Source organism: Schistocerca gregaria, chromosome 4, assembly GCF_023897955.1.
Source record: "Schistocerca gregaria isolate iqSchGreg1 chromosome 4, iqSchGreg1.2, whole genome shotgun sequence".
In the NCBI taxonomy this organism is placed as follows: Eukaryota; Metazoa; Arthropoda; class Insecta; order Orthoptera; family Acrididae; genus Schistocerca; species Schistocerca gregaria.
In genome coordinates, this window is record NC_064923.1 from 229581286 (window position 1) to 229593351 (window position 12066).

At 46.0% G+C, this 12066-nt stretch overlaps 1 protein-coding gene across 5 annotated transcripts in view; it reads left to right on the plus strand.

The window, feature by feature from the left end:
- The window catches only part of LOC126365831 (protein pellino), a 399652-nt gene that overhangs the window by 294260 nt on the left and 93326 nt on the right, over positions 1-12066 (plus strand). For all 5 annotated transcript variants that reach the window (XM_050008461.1, XM_050008458.1, XM_050008459.1 and 2 more), the window contains exon 3: positions 4846-4975. In XM_050008461.1, the coding sequence (XP_049864418.1) occupies positions 4846-4975 (130 nt within the window). The remainder of the gene's footprint in view (positions 1-4845; positions 4976-12066) is intronic.

Genomic DNA, 12066 nt, shown 5'->3' on the forward strand with positions numbered 1-12066 from the left:
CTTTAGGTTTTCTAGTCCACCACAGATCATCTTCTGCGTCTGGAATCTGCAGTGCGCAATGCTTTCACCCGTCGCCAACGTCTGATTGTTATGTTCTTTGACCTGCAGAAGGCAGATGATACCACCTGACGACATCACCTACTATCTACTCCACATCAGTGGGATTTCTGGGGCAGTTCATTCATTTTTATATAGAATTTCCTATCTCTCCGACTGTTTCCCGCCCATATAGGTTGGACTCTCGGCAACCAATACTTACAGGAAACTGCAGTTCCTAAATGATGGGTTCTGAGCATAACGCTGATCGCTATCGCCATCAGTGGTATCGAAAATGCAGTGGGTCCCACAGTCTCTGGGTCATTTTATGTGGATGATTTTTGCCTGTACTATGCCTCCGCATCATTGCACAGTGCTCAGCGCCAGCTTTAGGGGGGCGTCTGGAGAGTACATGATTAGGCCCTGGACCACAGCTGTCAATTTTCTCTTGCAAAATTACGAGTTGTGCATTTTTACCGACTCCTGACTGTGCACCCGCACCCAGAATTTATCTTGCTGACCAGTTACTGGAATTCGTTGAAACTTTTCAGTTCTTAGGTGTGTTATTTGACAACAATCTAACTTTGCTGCCATGCGTCCGCCGGCTCAAGGCAGCTTGCATGAAGATGGTAAATGCTCTCCAAGTTCTTAGTAACTCCTCTTGGGGCGCGGACCGCATAGTCCTTCTGAAAACAAAGCGCTGATTTTATCCCGCTCTGACTATGGATGTGTTGCCTATGGGCACGGAGTTTGTTGGACTCTGTTCAACACACTGACGTGTGGTTGGCAACAGGGGCCTTCTGTACGAGCCATGTTGTGACAGCCTCTGGTGGAGGCTAGTGTCTCACAGCTGCGGGTTAGACGACAGGACCTTCTGGCTTGTTGTGCAGTCACAATTTGTCTCGTGCCCACTCACGCATGTCGGTCAACTCTGTTTCACAACTAAAGGCTTAGACTGTTCGAGCATCCCCCAGAACTGGGTACGCCAGCTGTGATCTGACTCGACACTCCAGTGAAGAACCTCAAAGAGTTTCTTTTAGTCTGTGCTCCTAGGGCTCCCTCTCGACACCCCGTTGATCTACACCTTATCCTGCGAAACCGTTGGTCCTCTTTTGGGGCACCAAGGACGTCGCTATCCTACCTTCCTTAGAAACCTGTTTCGTTTGATCCCCCACGTTTATTCCGATTCGGTGTGCATCTACACGGATGGAGCGAAAGTCAACGACAGGGTTGATTACTCTTTTGCACATCCAAGGGAACATGAGGAGCACACTGCCGAGTGCCAGTAGTTTATAAGCTGCTGAGCTCGTTGCCTCGCTCAGGATTTGAGGTACAGCAAATCCCTGGCTGCGACGAACTTTCTGATCTATAGCTATTTACTGAGTTGCTTAAGAGGCATATTGTTGTGTTGTCCCAAAAATCTTTTGGTCGCAAACATCAAGGACCTACCGGCTGATCTCTGTAGCTCTGGAGAGATAGTGACCTCCCCCTTGCATCCGCAGGTTTCTTTCGTCCCCCCTAACCTTGTTGTGCATTTAGACCCTCTTGTGCACGATGCTGCCTGGGTTATCTCAATTTGTTTTACCTGTTGTGTTGCAACTGCCGTTCCGCCCTTTTTTAAAACTCTTACACTTACTTATACAGTTGGAGCAGCTAAGTCCCCACTTTTTTTTTTTTTTTTTTTTTTTTTTTTTTGCTTTTCGCGTTTTTAAGTGTTTCATGAAATGGAGGGGCTGATGTCGCAGTAGTTTAGCCACTTTAAGAATATCATCATCAAAGACAAGTACTTGATTCCCTGCAATATTCTGCCGCATGCTCCACCATTCGTCGGACACTAGCAGCAGCCAGAGTAGCGAATTACCATCATATGAGTAGGTTGCTGTTACCACACCGCCACATACCGCAGAGTTTGCAGTGGTGTCGTGACTGGGATACATGTGCTGTTGATGAACGGCATAGTATTGTTTGCAACAGTGAATGGTGATTCTGTACTACCCCGGATGTCCATCGTCGGCGAGTATGATGGCGGCCTGTGGAGAGGTCCCAATCTTCCAGTCGTTTTGGAAACTCACAGCGGCGTTACTCATGTTACCCTTTATGCAACAGTATCGTGGTGCCACTTTCCGACAGGACAGTGCTCGTCCACACACGACACGTCTCTCTGTAAACGATCAGATGAGGTACTCCTGTGGCCATGAAGATTCCCAGATACGTCCACGATGGAACATGTTCGCCTACTGAGTGCTTCACTTTTTTGTCAAGCAGTGCATAAAAAATCGTTCGCGTTAATTATTGATTAAACCGTTGGCCACGTAAAAATTAATCTTTTTGTGCTAATTATGAGTCGGTGATGCATCGTACACATCGAAAGGTCTCCCTGTATAAAAATCTGACATAATACAGTGGTATTCTACTTGATTTGTCCTCTTGCTTTTGTATTTTTAACTCTGCCTAAATTTTGTCGGAATATTTTTCGCCATTTCTGTCTGGCAACGATAAAATGCAGTCGAATCTCGATAACTTGCAATTCGCAAGACCTCAGAAAGGGTTCGAAATAACGGAGTATTGACCTATCATGCTGGAATATAGGAAAAAAACAAATAAGGTTTGCCCGTTCAAAATAGAGTTAAAACTATTAAGCCTGCTGTAATTCAGTAACATTCGTATTTTGTTACAAATGTTATCATAAATCAACCACTAGAACTCATATTAAAGGTTTATTTTTACCCACCCATTGATTTTTAATTTAGTATTTCAAATCCAAGACACAAATTTCTTGGCGTACCTTAAGGGAACCGTATTATTATTTTTCAACGAAACTCTGATCTTTTGAGTAGACAAGGAAGTGCTGCGATGAGTTGAAGGGCGAAACAGCTGCCGACAAAGTTGACGAATAAAAATCACCGTTGATTTCGAGTTACATTGTCGAAATATCGTGTACTTGCGAGTGATTTCTCGTGAAATTGGCTTAGATGCATCGAACTTACCGATACACAGAGTATTCTTAGATTCCTTGAGGTTTTTACAAGCGACCGGACAAGTCGTTCGATTTGTCGAGAAATTAGATTTATCGAGGTTCGAATTACCAAAAATCGGCTGTATGTTTGTTGAAAACAAACGATCCAGTTGCCAGTTACGTTGTATGTTTATTCGCATAACCATTTCGACTCATTTAAGTCATTTTCATCTGTCTTGGAAAACACGCCTGCGTTCGTCAGTAACAGATTAACGAGGACATTATCACATTGTTGCATGATGAATCCAATAACAACGTAAACACACGTTATAACCATATACAGCATGTAGTCCCACAGAAAGTGCTTCCATATTGTAATCCGTTCCAAAAGCTTACAAGTCTATGTATATCCGCATATTCCAATGATCTTCATCCGATTTTAGATAGTTCCGAGCTCTGTCTTGGCCAGGTGTTACTTCCTGAAGAACTAAACTCCCGATGAACTTGTTCCATGCGGGTTCGTTGTTTCCTGTTATTTATTCCGTTGTGTGAGGGAGGGGGAGAGTAGGGGAGGAGTCCTTAAACTGACACTGATGGACAAGTTGCTGATGGCACTAGTCAAGTTTATCAGGCAGAAAATTGATCATCTACGTTGCACTAGCAAGTAACGTTGCTACATACTTTGAGAACACCAGAAGTTTATGGTTATATAACATGAAAATGGCCTGGAATTAGAAGTCCTGCGTGCATGTCGAACCCGATCTAAGGAGCGCTTTAGTTTCTTTTTTTATGTTCATCGAGCTTGTAATCGGGTGATTTCACAAAGTTGTTCGCCGCGACCGTTCGCCGTGTAGGTAGTTTTGTTCTCGTCAGAAAGCATTACAGTTCAATATCAGGTGGATGACCTTTGGTACGCACGAAAGATAGTACATCAATTTACCGCACTTACATGATTTTCATGCCTCATCTTACGCGTGGCGATCGAAAAACGTTATTATGTACAATCTCCTTAGAACTGACGACGATGTCAGATTCTCCAACTTCCACGAGTGATGCATACGTCTATTAGCGTACAGCTTCGTTTGAGGACGAAACTGTTCGTTACCCGAACTCGTATAAACCATTAGGTACTTGCGAAAAATTTTAACAACATAACAATCATGGTAATAACTAATTCATGCATGTACTCGTATCGAATTATTGGTGTCCTTTCGACCTTCTGAAAAAGCTGACACGGCACCTGCCCACATGAATGAGATATTGGGGCCAGGAAAATAGAAATGGGTTAGAACTTTCCGTCACAGATATTGGGCATATATCTTACAGTAAGAATCACTGAACTACGACAGTTTACTTCAGAATAGCGGTTGTTGATTATTAAATAATGTTAGCTTTTTTACTATTCCCTACTCTTTATCCAATCAATCATTGGAAAGCAAATGGATCTTGTCCAAAACCGTTTTTATTTTCGAATTGCTATTGGATTGTTTTGTAGATGAATCAAAATAAAGGAAAGACAAAGTTGATGAAAGTACCATAGTAGTTTACTACAGCAAGGTCTAGTTGATGTAAAATATAACTAGTAACATTTCTCGATCCAGTGCCCTCTGAAATCAGATTAGGTGCCCCGAAGTTATCTGCAGTACTGCGTGTGGTTCCAAACATATTTGATTTACAAAGTGTTGGTAAAAATTACTTCAGAACCCAGAACAAAACTTCGCGACACCGTTCTGTTTATAGCACCGTAGCCGAATTCAGATTTATTCCGTATTAGTTTATTAGAATAACGGTAACATCAGTCCATAGATCCTATCTGCAATATTTTGTGATTGATAGCGTCTCTTGGTTTTCAGGTACAACGGTTTCCTTCCGCCTGGCGATCGCGGGCGCCGACGCAGTAAGTTCGTGTTGTACAAGAGACCCACCCCGAGCGGCGTCAAGCGCTCCAAACATTACGTCGTCACGACGCCTCATTCATCAAAGGTATGTGCGCGCATCCACTTAGTTGTCCAAGTCACGTCATCTTCGCTTTAGAGATGCATTACATAGAATCACTCGTGACAACATCTGTGCATCGGATTCACTCTACGTATCACTACCCGCTCCAGCCGCATTTCTGCTTTAGTGGGTGCGTGTGCGGGTGTGTGTGTGTGTGTGTGTGTGTGTGTGTGTGTGTGTGTGTGTGTGTGTGCGCGCGCGCGCGCTAGAGAAAACAAAGGTAATGGCATTTATTTATTTAAGGCGATGAAATGTCAAAATTAAAATTGCAGCATCACGAAGACGGCAGACAACAAACGTCAACTGGGCATGAAGTTTACTACAGGCATGGATATGCTAATGATAGCATTTCAGTGCAACCGCACTGCAGATAGCAATAAAGCCATCTACGTTCTATACATATGGATAATTGGGCTGAAAGTAATGTAAAGGAAACGGGGTGGGGGAAGGAGATAGGAAGGAAACACCAGCCGCACATGGCATTGGGGCAACGCATCGGCGGGAGCTGAAAATTTGTGCCAGACCAGGACTTGAACCCCGATGCTCCACTTCTCTAGAACAGTTGTATTAACCCCGTCGGCTCCGTGGGGGGCTCACCACTCTGGTGAATTCGTGCTTGGCTACCATGAGAGACGATTTGCAACACCTCTTCCTTCTCCGTGCTGGATGACTATCATCCTGCCATTTTTCTCCCCTCCATTGGGGAACGTGTCTTGAGTATTTTCTGGAATGCATTTTGAAGTTTCGGTAGGTCGGCATTGGAGCAGTCCCTCGTCTGACTTTTCCTTTTTTCGTTCGCCATTTCCTCCCCTTCCTCCGCTTCGGCGTTTGAGGTCTCTCTTTGTTTCTTCTTCTTCTTCGCCGTGCGTTTGTAAAGACCGGTTCACGCGTTTGACGCGTAACAGGTGACTGGGCAACGTGTAATTCACAGCCGCAGGTCATCAGGTAAGTTCGCACGTACCCCCCGGGTACAGGCCAGACCCAGGGAGGGGTGACTGCTTGAGGTGTTAACTTCCCAGTTGCTATTTGATCCCTCTGTCTGTTGTTCTGAACGTATGACCTGAGGTGTGAAGCCACTAGTCGGAAACAGCGCGCCATCGAAGATGCTGGCAATCGTGAAGGATTTTCTTCCAATGAGCCAATCATTATCATCATCATCATCTCAGACTACATCTACTAACGATTTATTATTCATAAAAGAATTGCTGCAAGTGCAGGGCCAGTAAAATCCTGCTCTCACTTATGTAATGGAACTTTGTTTCTGGAGACCAGTTGCGATTGTCAGGCCCAACGACTGCTTACAGCTTCACTCCTCCTCCACCGCTGCCCTGTTCGTGTCGAGACCTAACGTACGATGAATTTTTCGTCTGGTGTTATTTACACTCGGATGCCTGATGGTTTAATCTAGAGGGAAATATTGCAAACTAAGTGCACATACGCACTCTTTTTCTCACATTTGATAGAGCAGTGTATCCATCGAAGGTTAAGGGAGACTAAGAAGTCATCACAGTTCGATTGTACATTCCAAACCCGATGTGTTGATACCACTGCCAGTGTTATAACCACACTCGCGTGTCGTGTCAAAACACTGCCAAATGTGTTACTTGTGGTTATAGATGCTCACAAGGCCGATTGGCATCCCCCCTCCTCCTCCCCCCTCCCCCTCCCCCCTCCCCTCCCCCCCCTCCCCTCACTATATCAGTGTAATAGTAGTCATGCCGCCGCTACTCGTGAGTGTCCCATTTACGTATCTTGATGAGTGGGCCATCCAGGAGATCCAGGGAGGAAGAAGTACACTACCCTGTTGTGCGAGAGTTGTTAGCTAGTCGAAAGCCCTGCATTTCACTATCCAGCACTAACAGTACCACTCTTGCTATGCCTCATTCCACGAAGGACGTGGTCACATAGACTTTAGACCGACAATTCAGTAGCGCATTTGGAAAATGGCCCAGTAGCACGTTAGCATCCCCGTCCCCTCCTCCTACAGTTACACTACGCGCCACCTGATCTTCACCCCAAGCGGCGAAATCACCTGCTACACAATGTGCACGCCAGTAAGGACAAAAGTAACACTCCCACGAAGACCTTTTTATTTATGCTTTCAGCCAACAAAAGGCTGAGTCCTCGTCTGCCAACCATAAAGGCTCTAAGAAATCGAATAAAGGCAGTCAGTCTTCTACTGATTCAGAGACCCTCTTTAACGGTGTCGCTGCATGATACCCTCACCCGGCCGACCTCCATTTCACCGGTGCGCACTCCCTACCATGTTACTGCGCTGGAGTTTGCAGGCTGACCGAGGGAGAATGCCGACGCCTCTATATTTCGTACGAACAGGATCCTCCTGCTTCTGCAACCTGTATCAGTGCATCTTTGAAGGCTGGCTCTCGGCAGCCACCGAGGTTACTGCCCTTTATTTGTTCCCTCCTTCCCATTCGCCATTACGACTGTCTTTCAATGGAACGTTTGCGCCATAAGATGTAACTAGGAGGAATTACGGCTGCTCTTGGACTAGCAGCTTCCAGTTTATTCGGTCTACAGGAAACTAAATTGATCTCTCGCGTTTACTTCCAGTCCTCTTTGACCTTTCCCACAATAACAGCATTCCACCTCATGGGGGAGTCATGCTGCTCATTCAGGATGAAATACATAACCAAACTATCTCGTTGAACAACCGTCTGCAAGCTGCTGCAGTCTGCATTTTCCTTCCTCGTTTAACCATTTTTCTTTGTAACATCTACATCCCTCCGTTCTTCACTGTCACTGGGACGAACTTACTCCAGCTTATTGGTCTGCTACCTCCCCCATATTTGCTGCTCGGCGGCTTAACACCCACCGTCCCCATTTGGTGCTCTTAGAGAATCTGTCTGAGAGATTCCCTCTTCACTGGCCTTCACAGTCAATACAATGTCATCTGTCTTAACACTGAGGCATCCATGTTTCTTTCTGATCGCACACACACCTACTCGTATTCCCATTTGGACCTCTCGTTCTGCACTGTCCAGCTTTCCCCTCATCTCGAGTGATCTGTTCCCTCTGTCACGTACTCAAGCGAGATTTCCTGTGTGCTATACATTTGCTGACTCCTGCCCCACCTGCGTGTAAACCAAATTGGCAGCTTTCTAAGGCAGACTGAAGGTTTTACTCTTCCTTGCTGACGTTCGACGAATAGTATTTCCCCAGTTGTGATGACCAGGTAGAGTACCTTACGAATTTTACCCTTTCGCTACAGAATGATCTGTATCTTGCACTAATACTTTACTGTGCCATGTCACAGTCCCCCTGTGGACTGAGGCGTGCAATGATGTGATTCTCGTTTGGAGAGCTCCACGTTTTTAACCATCAGCCTACAATGGCGAACTGTATTTTTTATAAACAGTTGCGTGCGCAGTGTCGTCGCATTCTTCGGAATAGCAAAAAATCTAGCTGGATTTCCTTTACTATTTCTTTTAACGATTTCATTCCACCTTCAATAGTGTGGAGCAACCTCCATCGACTCTTTGGGACTGAGATTCATTCCCCGATTTCTGGCGTGACCGTAGCAGATGTCATTGTGGACGCTATTGCTATCTTCAACACCTTGGGACGCTATTTTGCGGAGATTCCGAGCTCCACGCACTATCACCCTATATTCCTCCCTAGGAACCGAGTGGAGACGACTCGGGTGATATCACCCTTCCTTCAGAATTGTGAATGCTTCAATGCCGTCTTTACTGTGAAACAGCTTGACCATACTCTTACCTCATCCTGACCTTTCGCTCTGGGCCGGATGATGTTCACATTCAGATTTTGCAGCACCTTCCGGGCAGGCACTTTATCCTTTGTATGTACAGTCACATTTGGGAAGACAGCACATTCCGCAGATGCTGGCGTGAAGGCACTGCCATACCCATACCTAAGTCCGCTAAGGATAAACACCTTCTTTGTAGCTACCACCCAATTTCTCTCACCAGTAGTGTTTACAAGGTGATGGAACGTATGATTCACTCCAGGCTGGTATGATGGCTTGACTCTCGTAGTTTACTAACCACTGCACAGTGAGTGTTTCGTGCACGCCGTTCTGCAGTTAACCATCTCGTCATATTTTTTAATCCCTGTAATGAACGATTTTCTTTGGAAGTACCAACTGTGGCCGTATTTTTTTTTTTTTATTTGGAGAAAGCCTATGACATCTGCTGAAGGGATGGTATCCTTCGTACTATCTACACATGAGACTTCAAAGATTGCCTGCCCCGTTTCCTTCAGGAATTTTTAAGAGACAGAATTTTCAGGGTAAATATGGGTTCAGCCTTGCCAGACACCTTTATCCAGGAGAATGGTGTGCCTTAAGGCTTCCTCTTGAGTGTCGTCCTCTTGCTATAGCCGTTAACTCTATTATGGACTGTCTCCTGCGAGGGTCTCTGGCTTCCTTTTCGTTGTCGACTTCGTGATCTGTTATTCTCCACGGACTCCATTATCGGCGTGTTCAGTGGTGTCTCCATCGTCTTCACTCATGGAGCAAAGACAATGGCTTTGGCTCTTTCACTGATAGAATCGTTTCGATGAATTTCTTCCACCGTCTTTACATCTTGGGCGTGTTGCTCTTTAGTTCGCTGAAATTACGAAGTTCCTGAGACTCATGCTCGTCCTCCCATGTGTCTTACCTGGCCGCACGCTGTACCCAGTCCGTCAGTGTCCTAAGCAGTACTTCCTGGGGAGCGTATCGGACCACCCTCTTCAGTTTGTATCAATCCCCAGACCGTTCGAAACTACACTTGGCGTGTTTCGTGAGGCAGAAGAAGCTGCCAACTATCACTGTTATACCGGCGTGATGTCTTCCTCACGTGATACGCGTGCCTTTTGTCTTCCACACCATGCACCTAGCTTATGCCTCCTTTTTCGATGACTCCCTTGACCTCCTGAATGGGGCGCGCCCTTCTTCTGTTACCTCCCGGAAATGGCTTTCCACTATTGCTCCGGCAGCTTAACTTCACGCTACCGGTCACGTTCCCGAAGCGGGCGAACCCTTCACCACCTTGCTTTCTGCGGCAGCCCGTCTTCATCTTGGACTTCATTTGCTTACCAAGGACATTACTCTAGATTCAATCTATGACTGTATAAGTTTCTCGGCCTTCGTATGCAACTTCTCGATAGCGCCTTCGTGGACGCTGTTAGTTTTTAGACTAACCGTGGTATCGGGTGTGCCTTTGCCGTTGACACCGACAATTTTTGGTATCAGCTTCCAGAAAACTGCTTGATTTTTACAGTAAGGGTCATTGCCCTCTATCAGGTCACCCAGTACAGCCGGCAACACAGGCCTTTTGTGTCATATGCTCAGAGTATCATAGTGCCCTTCAGTGCCTGTGAGTGAGTGCTGTACACAGTCCATCCCTTAGTGCAACGGGCACAGGAAAGCCGCCTCTCGCTCGCTGTTGAGGGAGCCACTGTGATATTCATGTGGATTCGCGGTCACGTCGGTCTGATTGGAAATGAGGCTGCTGACGCTGTTGCCAAGGCTGCGATCCTACCTCGACCTAATAGCTTTTTGATTCCTTCAGATGATCTCCGTGTTGCCGTCTGTCGGAAGATGATGTGACTTTGGCATCACCACTGGTCTTCCCTCCACGGGAATAAGCTCCGGGGGATTAAACCTCTCGCAATTGGTTAGCCAGTGTACTCTTGGCCCTCTCGTGGCAAGGAAATCATTTTAGCTAAGCTAAGTCGCATTGGGCACTGTCATTTTAGCTTTCGCCATTTGTTACGTGACGATCCCGTACCACTTTGTGCTCATTGTCATCAATCTTTGACAGTTCGCCATTTCCTGACTCAGTCCATTTTTTAACCGCTTATGTTGCCGTATATGTTTGCCGTCTGTTGTCGACCGTTTTAACGAACAACTCGCGGGCTGTCGATCGCGTTTTACTTTTTACCCGACCTAGCAGTATGGCGAAGGACATTTATTCTTTGATTGTCAAACCTTCACTGTCCCTACGACGTATTTTGTGGACGTTTATCCAGTGGGAGGTCCTTGTTTTTAACTCTTTACTTCCGTCGGTTGGCCTTAACTTATAGTCCTTTTAACTTTTTACCTCTTAATGTTCTAAGGTTATAATATGTGCTCTTATGACCTCTGCTTTTTTTGCTTTGTTTTTTCGCCATAATACAATCGCCCCCTCCTAAAAGAAAAAGAATGAACCACCTCGACCATCTGGACACGCTTTCGATCGGAACCATATTCCTGATCTCCCGCTCGCTGCACCACAACGATCCCCACCCATTAACATCCTACTCGGAGATTTCTGATTCCCGTCAGAGTTCGGACGTTGATTGTGCATCCACACTGAAACTTTTACATCAGACAGCCGTGGCGCCCATAAAATTATGGATATGAGTGGTGTCTGTTCTATAGGACATTTGTTTGAGGAAAACGCACAACAAACGCCCGAACTAGTACGGTAATCAGAAATCTGCGAGTAGGGTTAATGGGCGGGAGTCGTTGAGGTGATCGAGCCGGAAATTGGGAATTTGGGTCTTACGGAAAGTGTGTCCAGGTGGCCGAGGACGCTAAGGCAACCGTTCCAGAGAAGCGGAGCATCTGCGTTGGAGTCTTGGTCTGGCATAAATTTTAAACTCGAGCTGTTGCATTGCCGCAGGACGCTGTGCGGTTGGAAATCATTGTTTCCTTCTTATCTCTTTCCCATCTCGTTCCCTTTCCATTCCTCTCCCCAATTATTACTGTATATCTCGCAGCTGCTTTATTGCGAGTGGTGTCTGTCCGACAGAACAGACACCACTAATGTCTATAATACATTCTATATATAAAGATTACACAGGTGGTCCTTTACAAATAGTGTAAGAAGATGCGGCAGGATGGTGGCCGGTCGAGACTGAAGTATATCGTCCCACGATGCTGATGCGTCGATTGGAATCCCACGACTGTCATGCGAATATAGAATCGGTAGGTTCATGTGCGCCATAATCAGCGCTATGCAGGATCTTAGCGGACCCATGCGACTAGTGCCCGGGAGAACATCCTAATGATTCGCCCACCCTTTCAGGATCGCACAACCATGTTACATACTGTGAGTGACATGCTGTGC